The sequence below is a fragment of the Chiloscyllium punctatum genome, chromosome 32 (genome assembly GCF_047496795.1).
Source record: "Chiloscyllium punctatum isolate Juve2018m chromosome 32, sChiPun1.3, whole genome shotgun sequence".
Lineage (NCBI taxonomy): Eukaryota > Metazoa > Chordata > Chondrichthyes > Orectolobiformes > Hemiscylliidae > Chiloscyllium > Chiloscyllium punctatum.
The window spans coordinates 57668826-57691107 of NC_092770.1; the positions used below are offsets into that span (position 1 = coordinate 57668826).

Sequence of the window (22282 nt, forward strand, 5' to 3'; positions counted from 1 at the left end):
GTGTATAAACACAGATATTCCCCCTACACCACTGTCACCATGTGTATAAACACAGATATTCCCACTACACCACTGTAACCGTGTGTATAAACACAGATATTCCCCCGACACCACTGTCACCGTGTGTATAAACACAGATATTCCCCCTACACCACTGTCACCGTGTGTATAAACACAGATATTCCCACTACACCACTGTCACCGTGTGTATAAACACAGATATTCCCCCTACACCACTGTCACCGTGTGTATAAACACAGATATTCCCCCTACACCACTGTCACCGTATGTATAAACACAGATTTTCCCCCTACACCACTGTCACCGTGTGTTTAAACACAGATATTCCCACTACCACTGTCACCGTGTGTATAAACACAGATTTTTCTCCTACACCACTGTCACCGTGTGTATAAACACAGATATTCCCCCGACACCACTGTCACCGTGTGTATAAACACAGACATTCTCACTACCACTGTCACCGTGTGTATAAACATAGATATTCCCCCTTCATCACTGTCACCATGTGTATTAACACAGATATTCCCCCTACACCGCTGTTACCATGTATAAATATGGTCATTCCCACTCCATTACTGTCACTGTGTGTATAACAGAGCAGCTGTTATGCGTACTGAACCAGGAGTTTTAACGTCAAACATTTTCTCAGCTCAATGTGCACTTGGCAATGTCAGCACTGAGCATTTCCTGAACTCAATAGTGTTAATGCTGTAAATTTGTTCCAATTCAGTGTCAGTGCTGTGAATTCTCTGCACTTGATAACTGCTAACACTGTGCATTTTGGAAACTCACTTGTGTCAGCTCTGTACATTCCCTGAACCTGATAGTATCAGCATTGTCTGAAGTCATTGCTATTTGTGCTGTTTTGTGCCCTGAAATCAGTAGCTGACCTTCAACTGGGTCAGGTGAATATTATCCTCTGGTTTTTTGATGGCAAGAATAAGCTTCTCATAAAATCACACCATAGCAGTGTCAGCACACTTTCCTCTATTGCCAGCAATTCCTCTTTTAGTTTTAGACTTGCAGCAGCCACTGAATGTTGCTTTGTCTGGGTCAGTGTTGATTGTGTGGTTTGATATGAAAATATGTGACTCCTCAGACTGGTGTAGACAAGTTACTGAGTTCGTACCCATAACTGAGTTTTTAAAAGAAACTAAAAGCTCAGAGTACCGCAAGTCTGGAACCAAAATAATTATCCAGCAGCTCCTATCCTGTGAGGACAGAGGAAAGTGAGTCCACCATCAGGCTCATCAAGCTTTCTACTGTTCAATAAGATCATGGCTGACCTGTTTGTGGCCTAATTCCACTTCCCTGCCTGGACCTCCATAAATTTTGACACCCTCATATATGCAACAATCTCATGCCTATTGGCGGGTTTCTGTGTTGTGAAGTTCAATATAACAGCCAAAGACTTCAGATTTTGTAAATTCTTCTGTAGCAGGACAGTACAAGTACAGAACTCGGAACATTTAGATCTACTTCTGTCACGTCTTGAAAACTCCGAAATGAGACTCACTGGGATCAGTGCCAAACAGGATCAAATTTTAGGAAAATCCAGGAAAAGCCAAAGATGCTAAAACAAGGATACAGGATGGTTCACAAAGCAGCTTTGCAATATTTAACCTGCCCCTTCGACACAAGCCTAACAAGGAGACCTTTGTCCTACAACCATCTAGAGTTGAAAAATGTGGCCCTGGAAAAAAACACAGCATCCGAGGAGCAGGAGAGTCGATGTTTCAGGCATAAGCCTTTCCTGATGGTCTCTTGTCCAGCCAACACTTTTCGACTCTGACTCTCCAGCATTTGCTGTCCTCACTTTCTCCTACAACATTGCATCATGTTCAAACACACTTTTTCAACAACTTTAATTCATCAAAACAGCCTGTTGTGGTTCACCCATGTTCACCCATGTTCCAAGCCAAAGAAGCACATATTTGGAGGGAGGGCCCAGAGATTTCTCAGAGGACTGTAAAGAAGAGAATCCGTGTAGTAATTCCAGAGAGCTTATTACAGAGAATGGGACACATCCAGCTTGGCTGTCAACAGTGAGTTGTAGGGAGCAAGTTTCCAAAATTGGACCAAACCAGACAATCCTTGTGAAGGGGCTTAATGGATCTGCAGAAGTCCTGATACACGCCAATTTAAAAATTAAAAACTTCTAAGGTACTGCCCAGAATTCTCCATAAACGTCTCAGGGTTGAGATTTGGGCCAGATCTGCAGTCTTATTTGTTAGATTAGATTCCCTACAGTTGGCCCTTTGGCCCAACAAGTCCACACTGACCCTCCAAAGAGTAACCTACCCTGACTCATGTTTTGGCATTTACCCCTAACTAATGCACCTAACACTAGGGACAATTTAGCATGGCCAATTCACCTGACCTGCACATCTTTTGGACTGTGGGAGGAAACCAAGGCACCCAGAGGAAACCCACACAGACACGGGGAGAATTTGCAAACTCCACAAAGAAGTGAACCCGAATCCCTGGCGCTGTGATGCAGCAGTGCTGCCCCTGTTAAATTTACAAGAGTGAATATAAGTCTGTTTAATGCCTGGTTAAACTCAATGGTTAGTACACATAACTCAAGTGAGAATTATGGAGTTTTCCACACATCTGACCTGTGACTAGTGATAGTTAGTGAAATTTGAGGAGTCAGGCAGTGAGTTACTTACCCCAGGATTCCTAGTCACTGGCCTGCTCTTGCAGCTACAGAATTTATTTGCACCTGACTTATGATTGCTCGTACTTACAAATGTGATCCTATACAGGGGTGTAATTTCAAAGCTCTGACATAGAACACAGAACATAGAAACGTACAGAACAGAACAGGCCCTTAGGCCCACGATGTTGTGCTGAGACTTAATCCTAATGTAAAATATAGTAACTTAACCTACATACCCCTCAACTCACTGCTCTCCATGTGCATGTCCAGCAGTCACTTAAATGTCCCCAATGACTTCGCTTCCACCACCTCAACTGTCAATGCATTCCATGGATTCACAACTCTCTGCGTAAAGAACCTACCTCTGATGTCTCCTTTATACCTTCCTCCTAGTATCTTCAAACTATGACTTCTCGTACCAGTCAATCCTACGCTGGGGAAAAGTCTCTGGCTATTGACTCTATCTATTCCTCTCATTACCTTGTATACCTCGATCAGGTCTCCTCCTTTACTCCTTCTCTCCAGACAGAAAAGTCTGAGCTTATTCAACCTTTCTTCATGCGACAAGCCCTCCAGTCCAGGCAGCATCCTGGTAAACCTTCTTTGCGCCCTCTCCAAAACCTCTGTATCTTTCCTATAGTAGGGCTACCAGAACTGGACACAATATTCTAAGTGTGGTATCACCAGGGACTTGTAGAGTTGCAGCAAAACCTTGCGGCTCTTAAACTCAATCCCCCTGTTAATGAATGCCAAAACACCATATGCTTTCTTAACAATCCTATCCACTTGGGTGGCAACTTTGAGGGATCTATGTACTTGCACACCTAGATCCGTCTGTTCCTCCACACTGCCAAGAATCCTGTCTTTAATCCTATATTCAGCATTCGAATTCGACCTTCCAAAATGCATCACTTTGCATTTATCCAGGTTGAACTCCATCTGCCATTTCTCAGCCCAGCTCTGCATCCTGTCTATGTCACGCTGCAGCCTGCAATAGCCCTCGATACTATCAACGACACCTCCAACCTTTGTGTCATCTGCAAATTTACTAACTCATCCCTCAACCTCCTCATCCAAATCATTTATAAAAACTACAAAGAGCAGAGGCCCAAGAACATTCGATAGGCCAAATGGCCTTACTTCCACTCCTATGTCTTATGGTCTTAACAGAGCCCTGCGGGACCCCACTCAACACTGACCTCCAGGCAGAATACTTTCCATCTACAACAACTCTCTGCCTTCTGTCAGCCAGCCAATTCTGAATCCAGATAGTCAAATCTCCCTGCATCCCATACTTCCTGACTTTATGAATGAGCCTACCATGGGGAACCTTATCAAATGCCTTGAACTCCATATACACCACATCCACTGCTCTACCATCATCGACCTGTCTTGACACTTCTTCAAAGAACTCAGTAAGACTTATGTGGCATGACCTGCCCCTCACAAAGCCATGCTGACTGCCTTTAATCACGCTATGCTTTGCCAAATAGTCATAAATCCTATCCCTCAGAATTCTTTCCACAACTTTACTGACCACAGATGTAAGACTGACTGGTCTCTATTTGCCAGGGATTTCCCTATTACCCTTCTTGAAAAGTGGAACAACATTTGCCTCCTTCCAATCCTCCGGTATGACTCCAGTGGAGAGTGAGGAGGCATCTGACATGTAAACATTTTTTGTATTTAGCACCTGCTGTTTTATATGGTGCAGCATGTGTTCTGACTTACAAATGGACACCAAAACAGAAACAATTTGTAACCAGGGGTCTGCCTGTATAGCTCATCCAGTTCAGTTTCTGGTCAATGGTAACACCCGCACTGGATGTTGCTAGAGAGGGATTCAATAATGTTAATGGGGAATGTCAAGTTGAGAGAGAGGGTAAAGAAGTAAGAGATGGAATACATATGGGAAAGTGTGAGGTAAGGCACTTTGGTACAAACAACGGTACAGAGACAATTCTCTAAGGTGAGAAAGGTTTCAGTAATCTGAAGCACAAAGGGGCATGGGAGTCCTGGGTCAGGATTCTTTTAAGGTTAGCTTGCAGGTTTAGTTGGCAGTTAAAAAGGCAAATTTAATGTTGGCATTCATGGCAAGACAGTTAGAATACAAACTAGAGATGTACTGCTGAGGCTGTATCAGGCTTTGGTCGGTCTACATTTGGAATATTGTGAGCAGTTATGGGCCCTGAATCCAAGGAAGGATGTGCTGATCTTGGAGGGTTCCAGAGGAGATTTATAAGAACAATCCTAGGGATAAAGAGCTAATCGTATATGAAGCAGTTCAGGACTCTAGGCCTGTACTCAATGGAGTTTAAAAGGATAAAGGGGGATCTGGTTGAAACTTACAGAATACTGAGATGCCTGGATAGAATGGATGTGGAGATGTTTCCACTAGTCAGAGAGACTAGGACCAGAGGTCACAGCCTCAGGGAGAAGGGACGAGCCTTGAGAATGGAAACAAGGAGTTTCTTCAGCCCTAGGGTGGTTAATCTGCAGTACTCATTGCCACAGAGGGCTATGAAGACCAAGTCATTGAATGTATCGAAGACAGAGATAGATAGGCTCTTGATTAGTTAAGGGATCAGAGTAAGGGAAGAAGAGAGGAGAATGGGGTGGAGGAATATATCAGCCATGATTGAATAACAGAGCAGGTTCAATGAGCCAAGGGGCCTGATTATGTTCTTGTTTCTTATTTTCTTTCAGATGGTCATTGTCTGGCACCTGTGTAGCCCAAATGTCACTTTCCACTTGTTAGCCCAAGCCTGAATTTTGTACAAATCTTATTCCACTTGGAGATGGACTGCTTCAGTTTGAGGAGTCACAAATGATACTGAATATTGTGTAATTATCCTCAATTCTGACCTTGTAATGGTGGGAAGGTCATTATTAGATTACATTACAGTGTACAAATGCACAAATACAGGCCCTTCGGCCAAACAAGTCCACTCTGACCCGCCGAAGCGCAACCCACCCAGACCCCTACATTTATCCCTTACCTAACACTACGGGCAATTTAGCATGGCCAATTCACCTGACCTGCACATCTTTGGACTGTGGGAGGAAACCGGAGCACCCAGAGGAAACCCACGCAGATACGGGGAGAACGTGCAAACTCCACACAGACAGTCGCCTTATTGAAGCAGCTGAAGATGGTTGGGCCTAGGACACTACCCTGAACATCTCAGGGTTTCAGGGGCTGAACACAAAAGTCATGTGACAGATTAAAACTTATCATGTTTGTGACATCTTAAAGACTATCACCTTTGAAAGTGCAGCTTTAAAGTCCTGCAACATCTTGGTGTTTGTACTGGGAATGACTTTGCACAATTCGAATAAATGGATGCAGCCAGCTCATGTACTTACTATATATAACCAAGTAAACTTTAGCCTGTGATGATTCAACCAGAAACTCCTCTAAATGTAATCGCATCTTTGTACGGACCATTTATAGATGTGTCCATTGACAGCTGTAACATGCCACTCACTAATGAAGAGACTGGTTTATCCAGCAGTTAATATAATGAGCTGTTGTGGTTCTGTTTGCCAAGCTGGGAATTTGTGTTGCAGACGTTTCGTCCCCTGTCTAGGTGACATCCTCAGTGCTTGGGAGCCTCCTGTGAAGCGCTTCTGTGATCTTTCCTCCGGCATTTGTAGTGGTTTGAATCTGCCGCTTCCGGTTGTCAGTTCCAGCTGTCCGCTGCAGTGGTCGGTATATTGGGTCCAGGTCGATGTGCTTATTGATTGAATCTGTGGATGAGTGCCATGCCTCTAGGAATTCTCTGACTGTTCTCTGTTTGGCTTGTCCTATAATAGTAGTGTTGTCCCAGTCAAACTCATGTTGCTTATCATCTGAGTGTGTGGCTACTAAGGATAGCTGGTCGTGTTGTTTCATGGCTAGTTGGTGTTCATGGATGCGGATCGTTAGCTGTCTTCCTGTTTGTCCTATGTAGTGTTTTGTGCAGACCTTGCATGGGATTTTGTACACTACATTGATTTTGCTCATGCTGGGTATCGGGTCCTTCGTTCTGGTGAGTTGTTGTCTGAGAGTGGCTGTTGGTTTGTGTGCTGTTATGAGTCCTCGTGGTCGTGGTAGTCTGGCTATCAGTTCGGAAATGCTCTTGATATATGGTAGTGTGGCTAGTCCTTTGGGTTGCAGCATGTCCTCATTCCGTTGTCCCATGCAAGGAATGCACAAAACACTACATAGGACAAACAGGAAGACAGCTAACGATCCACATCCATGAACACCAACTAGCCACGGAACAACATGACCAGCTATCCTTAGTAGCCACACACGCAGATGACAAGCAACAGGAATTCGACTGGGACAACACTACCATTATAGGACAAGCCAAACAGAGAACAGCCAGAGAATTCCTAGAGGCATGGCACTCATCCACAGATTCTATCAACAAACACATCGACCTGGACCCAATATACCGGCCACTGCAGCGGACAGCTAGAACTGACAACCGGAAGCGGCAGATTCAAACCACTACAAATGCCGGAGGAAAGATCACAGAAGCGCTTCACAGGAAGCTCCCAAGCAATGAGGATGTCACCTAGATGTCTGCAACACAAATTCCCAGCTCGGTGAACAGAACCATAACAATGAGTACCCAAGCTACAAATCTTCTCACAAATATAATGAGCTGTTTGAGAAGTCAGTGATAAGGAGCTATTGTAAGCAATGATAAGTCTCAGACACTACAGTCATTCTTTGAAGGGAGCCCTGAAGAAGAATAAATCCTGGAACTACTCAGAAGCAAAATACTGCAAATCTGAAACGAAGCAAAATTTACTGGAGAAACTCACAGGTCCTGAAGCATCTTCTGAAGAAGGGTTACTGGAGTAGAAATGTTAACTTTGTTTCTCTCTCCACAGATGCTGCCAGACCTGAGTTTCAGGTTAGACTGAGTTTCTCCAGCATTCTGTGTTTGTAATAGGGTTAATGTTTCAGGTCAATGACCTTTCATTGTGACCTTGTACCTGTCTGTGGCCATGAACTGTCTATTTCAAAGGATCATGGATAAACTTTGACATTGTTGTGCTTGAAAGCAAGTGACATCATTGTTTTGTTATGTTCATAGTAAAGGAAGACAAGAGAATGGTGCACTCTGGCTGTGGTCACCGATTTTCTCAAATACTTGTCATGTCTGTCTGAAGACAGAGGTCACACATTAACCCTCCTCCCACACAGACGCTGCCAGACCTGCTCACAAATTCCACATTTTCTGTTTTTATTTCAGAGTTCAAACATTTCATTTCTCTTATGAAGAATTGGAAATAGAAAAGTTCAGCTGTAATTCAAATAATACTCTTACTTGATTGAGGCTTTTTTGAATCATTTTACAAATGCTTTTTACCTTAACCATGTTCAATATCTCTCTGGGCGCTGAGACCCACCGTTTTAGGTTGACTTATCAGAGTGTTGCTTTGAAGTTTATATCTTTGATAGAACAAAGAAAATTACAGCACAGGAACAGGCCCTTCGGCCCTCCAAGCCTGCGCTGATCCAGATCCTCTATCTAAACCTGTCGCCTATTTCCTTAGGATCTGTATCCCTCTGCTCCCTGCCCATTCACGAATCTGTCTAGATACATCTTAAATAATGGTATCATGCCTGCTGGTAATGCATTCAGGCACCCACCACCCTCTGCATAAAGAACTTTCTATGCATATCTCCCCTAAACTCCCTGATGTTCTCCCTGGACTCTGCTGTCTTTATTCACATGTGCTATCACAACTTAGCATTGGGCATATTGCCAGGTATTTTCTTTGGATAATCGAATGTTCGGATAATCAAATACCAGACAACAAGTTTAGTCAAGCATCGGGACCTAGTGATGTTGTCCGGATAATCCGAAATTCAGATAATTGAGGTTCTTCTGTATAAACATTCAGGGAGCAAGGGGAGTGTGAGGAAGAGGAGAGAAGGAACACCAGTACCACACAAACAAGGCCACCTCTGTTCTTTATTATTGAGGTTCAGCAGAAAAACACAAACACTCTAACATAATTAGTAAATATCACTCAACAGATAAATATAAAACAATCACAGGAGAACTAGCAGCAGCAAAAAAGGATTTGAATCAACTTCATTGTTATACAATTAGGCAAGAACTCCATAACCAAAGGAGTGGTTTGAAACGGATGGAGGGCACCAGTATGACTGCTGTTAACCATGTCTCAGCCCAGCAATGGTCTCTTGTAGCTACTTAGCATCTCCATGGGCCTTCTTGTCTCTGAAGAACTGTAACCCAAAACATGAGAAGATTAGATTACTTAGTGTGGAAACAGGTCCTTCGGCCCAAGTCCACATCAACCCGTTGAAGCGCACCCACCCAGACCCATTCCACTATATTTACCCCTTCACCTAACACTACAGGCAATTTATCATGGCCAATTCACCACCTCTGCACATCTTTGGACTGTGGGAGGAAACCGGAGCACCCGGAGGAAACCCATGCAGACACGGGGAGAATGTGCAAACTCCACACCCACAGTCGCCTGAGAAGTGGAGACATGTTAAACGTCTCGTGTAACACTCTTCTTCAAACCAAACGATTTTATTACAGAGCTGTGATTTTTGAGATTAATGTTACATCACTCATTCTCTTCACAATCCATGGGGAATGATAATTTCACTGTCCCACTGCAGGCTGACTGGAGTTCAGTGTAACATCGCACCTTTCCGATGGCTCCAAGGGCAGGTCCAAATGAAGTTTCTGTCTTAGTGCGTGCTCTGATCCAAGTTGGTAGCTTGCTGAAGATGTTGGACCGGGTGTAGCGATGATCCAAAAGGACAATAGCAGCATAGTCTTCACGGTGACGAATGGCTCGACCTACAAACAGCCCAGTCCATAAACAACAGAAATGAAGCTTGTCCCTGATACTATTACAAGGTTCCTTACAATTGTGCTACACAACTTGCTACACAAGCCATTGGTTCAGGGAACTGTGATTCAGCAGAAGGCACCTTCTCTCTACAGCTGAGCACTGCTCCTTTCAAGCCTGTAAACCATTTCAATTAGTTCCTGGCTAATATTAAAAGGCCGGTGATATTGACTGGTGCCAGCGGTAAGAACCAAAAGTCAGTAAATTCACTTTTCTTAATGCTTAGCAGAAGGGAAACGGGGCTAATTTTAGGCCTAGATCTGTGAAAGTCAGATAGTACAGACAGCACGTCTGGTCTCCTTCCTATCGGAAAGATGTTGTGAAACTTGAAAGAGTTCAGAAAAGATTTACAAGGATGTTGCCAGGGTTGGAGGATTTGAGCTATAGGGAGAGGCTGAACAGGCTGAGGCTGTTTTCCCTGGAATGTCAGAGGCTGAGGGGTGACCTTATAGAGGTTTATAAAATAATGAGGGGCATGGATAGGATAAATAGACAAAATCTTTTGGGGATGGGGGAGTCCAGAACGAGAGAGCATAGGTTTAGAGGGAGAGGGGAAAGATATAAAAGAGACCTAAGGGGCAACTGTTTCAAGCAGAGGGTGGTACGTGTATGGAATGAGCTGCCAGAGGAAGTGGTGGAGGCTGGTACAATTACAACATTTAAAAGGCATCTGGATGGGTATACGAATAGGAAGGGTTTGGAGGGATATGGGCTGGGTGCTGGCAGATGGGACGTGATTAGGTTGGGATATCTGGTCGGCATGGACAGGTTGGACCGAACAGTCTGTTCTGTGCTGTACATCTCTGACTCTACAAGGCAGTAAAAAAGTTTAGAATGGCGGAGTAAGGCTGCTTTACACAAGTATGGTCAGTGCAGACTTGGAAACTGACCTGTCCATGCTCCCCACCCAATGACTACTGATGAAGATAAGGCAAAGGAGGAAACCAAGCATAGATCTTTGGGGCATACTACAGGGATGTGAGGCCAGGCTGGTAATCTCCTGGATAAGATTAAGTATAAAGAGAACAAAGGCAAATCACTCTTGAGAAGCTGCACTGAGAATGGACAGTGTTGGAGGAGAACAGTGTGGTTCACGAAAATGATGGCTACAGAGGAATTGGAGAGGACAAGAAGGGATTCTGCAATGGTGTTGCAATTAATGTCAGGATCATAGATTCCCTACAGTGTAGAAACAGGCCTTTTTGGCCCAACAAGACCACACTGACCCTCCAAAGAGTAACCCACCAGACCCATTTTCCTACCCTATCACTTGACATTTACACCTAGCTTATGCACCTAACCTACACATCCCTGAACATTCTGGGCAATTTAGCATGGCCAATTCACCTGGATTGGCAAACCTGGATTTAGTGTTGTCCAATGAGGCAGACTTGATAAGGGAGCTTAACGTGAAGGACCCCTTAGGAGGCAGTGATAATATGATTAAATTTATGCTGTAATTTGAAAGGGAGAAAATAGAATCAGAGATAATAGTATTACAGCTGAATAAAGGTAACTACAGAGGCATGAGGGAGGAGCTGGGTAGAATTGACTGGGTGAGGAGCCCAACAAGAAAGACAATGGAATGACAGGAGCTTCTGGGAGTAATTCAGGAGACACAGCAGAGATTCATCCCGAGGGAAAAGAAGCATGTACAGGGACAATGAAGCAATCATGGTTGACTAGGGAAGTCAGCAGTAGCATAAAAGCAAAGGAGAAAGCATAATAATGTGGCGAAGGGCAGGGGGAAACAAGAGAATTGGGAAGCTTATAAAGACCAACAAAGGGCAATTAAAAAAAGTAAGGAGGGAGAACATTAAATATGAGGGCAAGTTAGCCAGTAGAACATAGAACATTACAACACAATGCAGGCCCTTCGGCTCTCAATGTTGCACCGACCTGTAAAACCAATCTGAAGCCCATCTAACCTACACTATTCCATTCTTGTCTATATAGAACATAGAACATTACAGCGCAGTACAGGCCCTTCGGCCCTCGATGTTGCGCCGACCTGTCATACTAATCTGAAGCCTATCGAACCTACACTATTCCATGTACGTCCATATGCTTGTCCAATGACGACTTAAATGTTTATCCAATGACCATTTAGATTACCTTAAAGTTCGCAAGTCGACTACTGTTACAGGCAGGGCATTCCACGCCCTTACTATTCTCTGAGTAAAGAACCTACCTCTGATAGCTATCTTATATCTATCACCCCTCAATTTAAAGCTATGTCCCCTCGTGCTAGCCATCACCATGTGAGGAAAAAGGCTCTCACTATCCACCCTATCTAACCCTCTGATTATCTTATATGTCTCTATTAAGTCACCTCTCAACCTTCTTCTCCCTAACGAAAACAGCCTTAAGTCCCTCAGCCTTTCCTCATAAGACCTTCCCTCCATACCAGGCAACATCCTAGTAAATCTCCTCTGAACCCTTTCCAAACCTTCCACATCCTTCCTATAATGTGATGACCAGAACTGTACTCAATATTCCATGTGCGGCTGCACCAGAGTTTTGTACAGCTGCAACATGACCTCATGGCTCCGAACCTCAATCTCTCTACCAATAAAAGCTAACACACCATACACCTTCTTAACAACCCTATGAACCTGTGTGGTAATTTTCAGGGATCTATGCACACAGACACAGATTTCTCTGCTCATCCACACCACCATGAATCTTACCATAAACCCAGTACACTGTAAGACTGTTATCCTTCCAAAGTGAATTACCTCTCACTTTTCTGCATTAAACTCCATTTGCCACGTCTCAGCCCAGCTCTGCAGCTTATCGATGTCTCCCTGTAACCTGCAACATCCTTCAGCACTGTCTACAACTCCACCAACTTTAGTGTCATCCGCAAATCTACTCACCCATCCTTCTACGCCCTCATCCAGGTCATTTATGAAAATGACAAACAGCAAAGGTCCCAAAACACATCCTTGCGGTACACCACTAGTAACTGAACTCCAGGACGAACATTTCCCATCAACCACCACTGTCTGTCTTCTTTCAGCTGGCCAATTTCTGATCCAAACTGCTCAATCTCATGCCTCCATACTTTCTGTAACAGCCTACCATGGGGATCTTATCAAACACTTTACTGAAATCCATATACACCACATCAACCGCTTTAACCTCATCCACCTACTTGGTCACCTTCTCAAAATAGTATAAAGGAAGACGAGTTTCTTGCAAAATATAAAGGGCAAAAGACAGGCAAAAGTGGGCAATGGGCTGCTGGAAAATGATGTTGGAGAGATAGTAGTGGGGAACAAGGAAGGGGCTGAGGAACTGAATAATTACTTCGCGTCAGTCTTCATTGTGGAAGACATGAGTAATATCCCAAAAATTCAAGCAAGAGAGGGGGCAGAGCTGAGTATGGTGGCCATCAGCAAGGACAAGGTGCTAGAAAAACTGAATGGTCTGAAGGTGGATAAATCACCTGGACCAGATGGACTACACCCCAGAGTGCAGGAAGATAGCTTAAGAGATAGTGGAGGCGTTAGTGGTGATCTTTCAGGAATCACTCGAATCCAGGAGGGTCCCAGAGGACTAGAAAATCGTTAACGTAATACACCTGTTTAAAAAGGGAGCATGGAAAAAGATGGAAAATTACAGACCAATGAACCTAACGTTGGTCATAGGCAAGATCCTGGAATCCTTTGTGAAGGATCAGATTTCTAAATACCACAAAATATGGTAAAATAGGGCAAAGTCAGCATGATTTCATTAAGGGGAAGTTATGCCTGACAAATCTGTTAGAATGCTTTGAGCAAGTAAGACCAAGGAGAGCCATTGGATGTTATCTACCTGGACTTCAAGAAGGCCTTTGACAAGGTGCCACACAGGAAGCTACTGAGTAAGATAAGGGTCCATGGTGTCAGAGGCAAGGTGCTAGCATGGGTAGAAGTTTGGCTGTCTGGCAGAAAGCAGAGAGTGGGGATAAAAGGGTCTTTCTCAGGATGGCAGCCAGTGACAAATGGTGTTCCACAAGGCTCAGTGTTGGGACCACAGTTTTTTACTTTATACATTAACGATCTGGATGAAGGAACTGAGGGCATTGTGGCTACGTTTACAGATGATACAAATATAGATAGAGGGACAGGCAACATTAAGCAGGTGGGGAGGATGCCGAAGGATTTAGACAGGTTAGGAGAGTGGACAAAGAAGTGACAGATGGAGCACAATGTGGGAACATGTGAGGCCATGCATTTTGGTAGGAAAAATAGAGGCATGGATTATTTTCTAAATGGGGAGAAAATTCAGAAGTCTGAAGTGCAAAGAGACTTGGGAGTCCTCGTCCAGGATTCTATCAAGGTAAACTTGCAGGTTGAAGCAGTAGATAGGAAGTCAAATGCAAGGATGGCATTTATTTTGAGAAGACTTGAATATAAAAGCAAGGATGTAATTCTGAGGCTCTGGCCAGGCCATATATGGAGCATTGTGCGCAGTTTTGGACTCCAAACCTCAGAAAGGATGTACTGGCCCTGGAGTATGTTCAGAGGAGATTCACAAGAATGGTGCCAGGAATGAAAAGCCTAACATATGAGGAATGTTTGAGGACTCTGGGTCTATACTTGATGGAGCTTAGAAGGATGGGGAGGGGATCTGATTGAATATTGAATGGCCTGGACAGAGTAAATGTTGGGAAGATATTTCCATTGTAAGGAGAGACTAGGACCTGAAGGCATAGTCTTACACTGAAGATAAGACCTTTCAGAACAGAGATAAGGAGTAACTTCAGTCAGAGAGTGGTTAATCTATGGAATTCATTGCCACAGAAGGCTGTGGAGGCCAGGTCACTGATTATATTTAAGACAGAGATAGATAGGTTCTTGAGTATCAAGGAGATCATGAGTTACGGGGAGAAAGTGGGAGATTAAGGTTGAGAAATACATCAGCCATGATTGAATGGCTGAGCAGACCCAATGAGCTGAATGGCTAATTTCTTGTCCTATGCCTTATGGTCTGATGGTCGACATTCACCTCAGTCTCACCGTTATCTCACTGTACTCCTTGTTCAGTCCAAAAATTACTACAAAGTTTCTTGCCTATCACCTTCTCAGTAATATGTTAGTGCAAGTAATTTCTGAACTTTACAGTACTTAACCCTGTGTCGATGCTGTACAGACACCCACCTATCGATTGGTTAACAGCTTTCATGCAGAGATTTTCCACAAGAAGTTTTCCCGGGGTCTTCCCATCGGTTTTTGGCTAGAGAATTAAAATACAACAGTGAGCAAGACAGATACTTTACATGTTCACAGCCCTGGTTACAAACCATTTACTCAGTTCATAAATCATATTATAAACAGTCTGGCAGTTTGCTCCAGACACCACTCCTGGTCTAGCTCACTCTTCCCAAACACCACTCCTGGAGTCACCCATATTATTCAGTTTTACTGAATCTGGAACACATTACAAACGCCAGCTGAAGTGTGCCCATGTTATAGATGGAAAACAACTAGCTGCTAAAGATGATCCAAGACAAAAGTTGGATGGTGTAATTAAATCAAAGAAGAAACGTTTGTGTTGTTACGGTTTTGGGGAGAGAAAAACTGCAGTATGCTGTTTTCATAAAGAAATGGGTGAATTATTTACGATTTGGTAAATTAACTTGCATTTATATTGTGCCTTTCATGGCCAATTGGGTCACAAAACCTTTTACAACAATGCAGGAATCACAGTAGCCAATGTGAGCACAGCAAGGTCTGGGAAACAAAATTGAGGTAACAAGTAGATATTATGCTTTATGATGTTTATATAGGGATAAAGACTAGCCATGGGGGGAAACTGGGGGGAAAACACTCCCGCACTCTATTTCAAAACCTAGGACCTCTTTTGTTCACCTGAGAGGACTTGTTGCATCTGTGATCTTATCTCTGCAGCAGGGACAGACGTACCCAGCTGAACTGATTGAGCCAAGACAATCCTTTTATTTTGATACTCCCTGCGTGGTGAAGCATTGTACAAAATTCTCATGGAACTGGAAAATCCAGCAGCTTTTAAAGGGCTGCTGCAATAATGCAACAGATCAGGAATACAAAATCCACTCTCCCAACATATTGCAAAGGAAATAGAAAGAGTTCACTTTTGAGGCCATTCTACTAATTCTCTGCCTTGCACTGAAAAAAAATTAGAAATATTTGTATTGCACTGAGGATGGTCAACGCTCTCACATTTAGCACAAAGTTAAAGTACTGCGCATGCTGGAAATCTGAGAAATAAGGAGAAAATGCTGAAAATAAGCATCGCTCCAAAAATGCTGCCTGACCTGCTAAAATTTCCCATTGTCATTCCACATTTACTGGAGATTTTCTGAAGGCCCTGTTTCAGAAAGTACATTTCCTGCAATTCTCACTCACACTGATTAAAGCAGCACGAGAACAGGCATCAGGGATAGAGTTAGTGGAGCACAGTGATTAATTCTGCCAGGGCTTACAAACTGAGCCTTCATATAAACATGCTTATTCGTTTTGCATAAGGTCAGCCTAATGTCATCTTTCCTCTGCTGCCTCCAAAGGGATTTAATCAACCTTTAGTCAAAGGTTTTAGTTAAAAGGACATTGCATCACAGAAATTGCAGGGCACAGCGATACTTTGCACATGCTTGTTTCAAATTCAATTCTCACCCACATATCACTTGCACAAACCGCAGGAGTGACTCTGAATCCTAAAGGGACTTTGCATCTACTCACACTATCTTAAATGTGCTCTACCTACAGCTGGCAATAATGGAGGCACTGTAACCATGGAGCCAGAGGAACAAGAGATAAAAGAGTTTGATGGTGACCCTCTCTCTGTTGCCTGTGATTGGCAAAAGTGAAAGGGGTGGGGAGATTGGAGGGAGTGGAAAGTGGAATATATATTTGTATAAAGTGTTACAATAAACATAACTCAAAATAAAAACTGTGGGAATGTACAAACGTTGGGAGGAGAGACTTTGTCATGTGTTGAGTTTCCCTGTCAAAGACTATCTTTTTAATAGGGTCCTCGCTTTCAACTGAAAGCACTAATTAATGTACCAAAATAAGATATTGTCACATGTGCTATGCCTGAAGGCAAGTCTCATTGGCTGCTGATGCTTCATCCTGGGCATTTTTTGTGATAGCTTCTCTCCATGCTGCTGTGTCAGTGCCTTCCACTCTCAGAGGCTAGGTGACGATACAAGTCCCCAGACCACCACAGCGGGAACAGGAATTCAGCCTGTGTTGTTTGTGTTATTCTGAATCTTGCACAAGCCATCTACATTCAGGTAACAAATGCAGGGCAAGACAGGATCAGGAATAGGCTCTCACATAAAGACAAAGGACATTGACATCTACACACTGCATCTGGCATAAAAAAAATACGGTCAATTAGGAGAAAGTGAGAACCGCAAATGCTGGAGATCAGAGTCGATAGTGTGATGCTGGAAAAGCACAGCGGGTCAGGCAGCATCTGAGGAGCAGGAGAATCGACGTTTTGGGCATTGATTCTCAATCTCCTCAAATGCGGCCTAACCTGCTGTGCTTTTCCAGCATCACAGTCTCGACAAGTACTGTCAATATCTGGATTATGAAGCAATTTACATTCAGGCCTAGCCGCAACATACCAGGGTCTTGTCCAGATAAACCATTTTCTCCTGGAGCTCTGGTGAGTTGATATTGGGAAACGGCATTCCAACCATCACCACACACCTGTAACACAACACACCAGTGACATGACGGATGAACATTGGATCAAGGTCAAAGCATTTTCCATTTCCCATTTCCAATTTGTGTAAGTAACCTTGAACGCTAAAACAATAAGATTTCCAAAATTGTAGAGGGTACTAATGCCAAAGTGCATTGTGGAATCTTGCATCAGTTATGCACCAAATCCCATTCCCTCAGGGCATCTATGTTCAATTGATTACACTGGCAATGTTCACCAGTGTTTTTATACACTTCCCCAGTCTTGCCCCCGTCTACACCTCCTTCAGTGTGTGAGATACTTGCCCCAACTATTTGTTAAAACACACAGTATTGTTGTAATATAGCTGAACAAATAGTAATGGTAATTTCTAAAAATAAATGTAAAGAATGATACTCTGGCAGTAAATTGCCCAGTCACTTGATAACAGATCTGGAGTTATGCCTGAACCTGATGAGGCATTAATTAGCCAGCTCTCCACACCACTGAGCTCTGATCACACCACATTATGTCAAGGCCGTAAAAACTGGGAAACAAACAACACGAGTTCTTCCAAGCATAAAGGGGATTTGAGAGGCGCCAGTTAGTCTGGACTAAAGGTACACAGGAGGTGAGGAAATGGCTAATTGTATCAGAACCCTGAATTTTACTTCAAATCATATCATGTCGGACAAAGGAAAGTTTATTAAATGGAGCAAAAGTCAATTTAAAGCAGATTTTCTCAGTGAGAAAGATCATTAAAACGTTACTGGGCAGAGTAGGAGACACAGAGACACCAGGCAGACAGCTGGGCACTAAGGTAGGGAACATGGGAGAAGATTTTTCAGTCCCTCCAGTTTGTGACATCATTCAAGTGGACTATGACTGATCTGTATCCTAGCTCTAACTCCTCGCCTTTGCTTCATTTCTATAATACACTTGTCTAACAAAGATCTATAAATATAGTTTGCAATTTTCATTTGACCCACCTTGTTGTCAGACAGAATTTCAGAGAAGAAGAGTTTCTTGAAACGACCCTTGAATGGGGCAGCTCTAAATTAAGTTTATACGAACATAAGAACAAAGAACACAACAGGCTGCTCGGCCCTTCCAGCCTGCTCCACCATTCAATTAGATCATGGCTGATCCGATTTTAACCTCAACTCTACATTCCTGCATATTCCCAATAATGTTTCATCCTCTTGGTCATCAAGAGTCTATCTACCTCTGTCTTCAAAATATTTGAAGATTTTGCATTCATTATGTTATGAGGAAGGGAATTCCAAAGGCTCACAACACAGTGAGAAAAACAAAATTTCCTCATTCTTGTTGTAAATGTGTGACCTCTTATTTTTAATCTATGATCCCTAGTCCTTAATTCTCCCACAAAAGGAAACATTCTTCCCACATTCATCCAGTCAAGTCCCTTTCTAAACATTAGAGGATATATCTCTCACTCTGCAGACATCCTGCCTCTATTCCTGATTTAGGGCTTTTGCCCGAAATGTCACTTGTCCTGCTCCTCGGATGCTGCCTGACCTGCTGTGCTTTTCCAGCACCACTCTGATCTAGACTAGAGGATATAGACCTAGCCTGACTAGCCTTTGTCATCAGGCAATCTGCTCATTCCAGGGATTAATCTAATAATCCTTCTCTGAACTGTTACCAAAACATTAAAATCCTTCACAAGTAGTGGTCAGTAGTATACACAACCCAGGTGTAGTCTCACCAATGCCTGTATAACTGAAGCATAACTTCCCTACTCTTGTATTCAATTCCCCACATAATAAACCATAACATTCTGTTAGCTTTCTTGATTAATTGCTGTACCTGCACATTAACTCTCTGTGATTCGTGCATTGTACTAAGATACCCAGATCTCCCTGCATCTCAGGACTCTGCAACCCCTAACCCTTTAGATGCCATACTTTATTTTTCTTCCTGCCAAAATGGACAATTTCACACCATCCCACATTGTACTACATTTGCAGATCTTTGCCTATTCATTTAACCTATCTATATTCCCTTACAGCCTCCTTATGCCCTCTGCACAATTCATTTTCCTACCTATCTTTATGTCATCAGCAAATTTGGTTACCATACTTGTGATCGTTTCCATCCAAATCATTTGCATAAATTATAAACACTGTCCAGGCTTCAGCACTGAGCCCTGTGGCACACCATTCGTGATGCCCAGTCAGCCTGAAAAAGACAGACTTATTCCTACTCTCTGCTTCATGTTAGTAGGCCAATCCCTATCCATGCCAATTTGCCTACACCACGAGCTTTTATTGCTTGCAATAGCCTTACTAAATGCCTTCTGGAAATCTAAGTACAATACTCACCTTTGAATTTAAATTACCAACCAGTTTGTTTTTAACCTTCCTACAAAAGTCTTTTAAACCACCTTAAATACATCAATTAGATCACTCTGTCATATTCTATATTGAATGGAACTTTGCAAGCTGGTTTCATAAATTGAATCTTTTTGAATCTGTTTGGCCAACTGAGTCCACACTGCTCTTCCGAACAGCATCCCACACAGAACGACCACCCTACCCCATTCCTGTAACCCTGCATTTCCCAGGGCTAACCCACCTACCCTACACATCCCTGGACACTATAGGGCAATTTAACATGGCCATTCCACCGAACCTGTGGGAGGAAACCGGAGCACCTGAAGGAAACAGATAGAATGTGCAAACTCCACACAATCGCCCGAATCCAGGTCCCTGGCGCTGTGAGGCAGCAGTGCTAACCACTGAGCCACTATGTTGCCCTTTTTAGTGTTGCACACTCTCAAAGGCTTTTTAATTTTTATTCTGCTGCCCAGAAATGCATGTAGTTCTTTTAAATGGGAGACTCATCAGAGCTTTATGTAACTAACATATTCATAAACAGTTTCAATTCCAATCTTCTTAAAATAGTAGCTTTTTTTAAAAAATCAAATTCACATTGTTCCATAAGGTCTATGGAGATTGGGACTTGCTCTTTTGGGAGCCAGTACAGATACATTGGGCCAAATGGCCTCTTTCTGTTTTGTAAAATTCTATGATTCTAAATGGCAACTTTGGTACTTCCACTTCTAACTTTCACTTCTCCTCCACAATGTTTGGCTTCTTATCAATTAGATAATACTCTAAGATGCCTCAAATTAGAGCATTTCACAATTCTCACAACTAAATTCTGTCAATGTTTCACCAACTCAACTGCTCTTTTTACATGCTTGACTGTGTCACCTAACATAGGTGACAGAACAGGAGATCTAATTCTGTTGACAACTAAGTTATTTATATACAAAATAATGATGGTCAACAGAAGAGTTGGGAACTGGAGAGGAGCATCCACAGAGAGTTAGGGGATTGGACGGTCAGGTTTCAGTAGCACAGATTTGATGGGAGATTGGAACTTCAATATGGAAACAGGATTCTATTGGGCGGATTCTCCCAGTGTCTGCGGGGGTTTCCTCCGGGTGCTCCAGTTTCCTCCCACAGTCCAAAGATATACTGGTCAGGTGAATTGGCCATTCTAAATTGCCCAAAGGTTCATTAGTCAGGGGAAATGGGTCTGGGTGGGTTACTCTTCGGAGGGTCAGTGTTGGGCCGAAGTGTCCGTTTCCACACTTTGGGGAATCTAATTTAATCTAATTACTTATTTTCTTTGAAAGGCATGTGCAATATGAGTATGAGTTCCTAGTAACTAGGTATTAGTAGAATAGTAGAACTATCACAGGACTATTACTCCAGACACCCAGGAAATGTTCTCGGGACCCAGGTTTGAATCCTGCCACAGCTGATGGTGGAATTTGAATTCAATAAATATCTGGAATAAAGAGTCTAATGATGACCATGAAACCTCTGTCAATTATTGGGAAAAAAACCCATCTGGTTCACTAATGTCCTTTAGGGAAAGAAACTGCCATCCTTACTTAGTCTGGCCTACATGTGACTCCAGAGCCACAGCCATGTGGTTGTCTCTTAACTGCCCTCTGGGCAATTAGGGATGGGCAATAGCCAATGATGCCCTCATCCCATGAATCAATAAAAAAAATGCTACTAAACATCCAGAGCAAAACCAATTTTACTTTACACAGTATTCATGAGGTTTGTATGGGAGCTAATGTTGGTCAGTGAGCAATTTAGGATAAGTATGAAGTTTTGGATGGTCTCAGCAGCCAAGGGTGAGGTAATGAAGGTGGAAATAGGCAGTCTTGGTGATGGCACAGATAACTGATTGGAAATGCAAGAATGCAGTCTTCCATGGATTTTAATGTGTAGACATTTGATCAAACTTCAGTATTATGTAGCAAGACCAGAAGACCTTTTCCAGGTGAAACTAAACTAGTGAACGCTGTAGGTAATTTTTTTCCACAGATTGGAGACTTTTAAGTAAACAAACTCAAGAACATCGAGATCTGGCCCTGAAGGTCATGAATGATTAAGAAGGAAATTCAGGAGAACATCACTGAACAGTGAAAATTAATGCATAGTGGCTAACAGGAAAATGATCTTTTCCTCATGGTTTATGAAAAGAACCCAACATATTACTGATATAAAGAGGAATCTTTATAGGATAAGACACTGTCAACATGTTAACCAGATTGATCCCTGAAAGACAGTGCAAAAAACAAACCTAGAGATTTCAAATGGGTGAAGACTTGGTCAATTACTAGTTAAAGAGCAACACTGAGTCTCTGACAAAGTGACCACTCACTGGTATTTATATATAAAAAGTTTTTGCTTCCAGTTGCTTGATCTTAAAGTGAAGAGATGGACGCATGCAAGCTTTATGTGCATTCCAGAATTATTATGTAACAGTGTCATATATTTGTTGAGTTTTAAATAAAGGAATACCATTCCAGAAATCATTGTCTCAAATTTGTCTGTTCTATGTTTCTGAACTCCAGACACCTAGTCAAACCTTGCAAAACTTACCTCAATCTTAAACAGGACACCAAGGGGTGGGGATTGACCAAAATGAACACAAACAAAATAATAATGATATAAATAATAGCACCAGAGACTAATCCCAGGC

At 42.8% G+C, this 22282-nt stretch overlaps 1 protein-coding gene across 1 annotated transcript in view; it reads right to left on the reverse strand.

Annotated features, from left to right (window-relative positions):
* Positions 1-8645: 8645 nt before the first annotated feature.
* The window catches only part of ddx11 (DEAD/H (Asp-Glu-Ala-Asp/His) box helicase 11), an 81492-nt gene continuing 67855 nt past the window's right edge, over positions 8646-22282 (reverse strand). Inside the window, exons 24-27 of the mRNA XM_072552453.1 lie at positions 17190-17274; positions 14734-14809; positions 9380-9534; positions 8646-8942 (exon numbers count right to left, since the gene is read on the reverse strand). Of these exons, the coding sequence (XP_072408554.1) occupies positions 8904-8942; positions 9380-9534; positions 14734-14809; positions 17190-17274 (355 nt within the window). The 3' untranslated portion in view covers positions 8646-8903. The remainder of the gene's footprint in view (positions 8943-9379; positions 9535-14733; positions 14810-17189; positions 17275-22282) is intronic.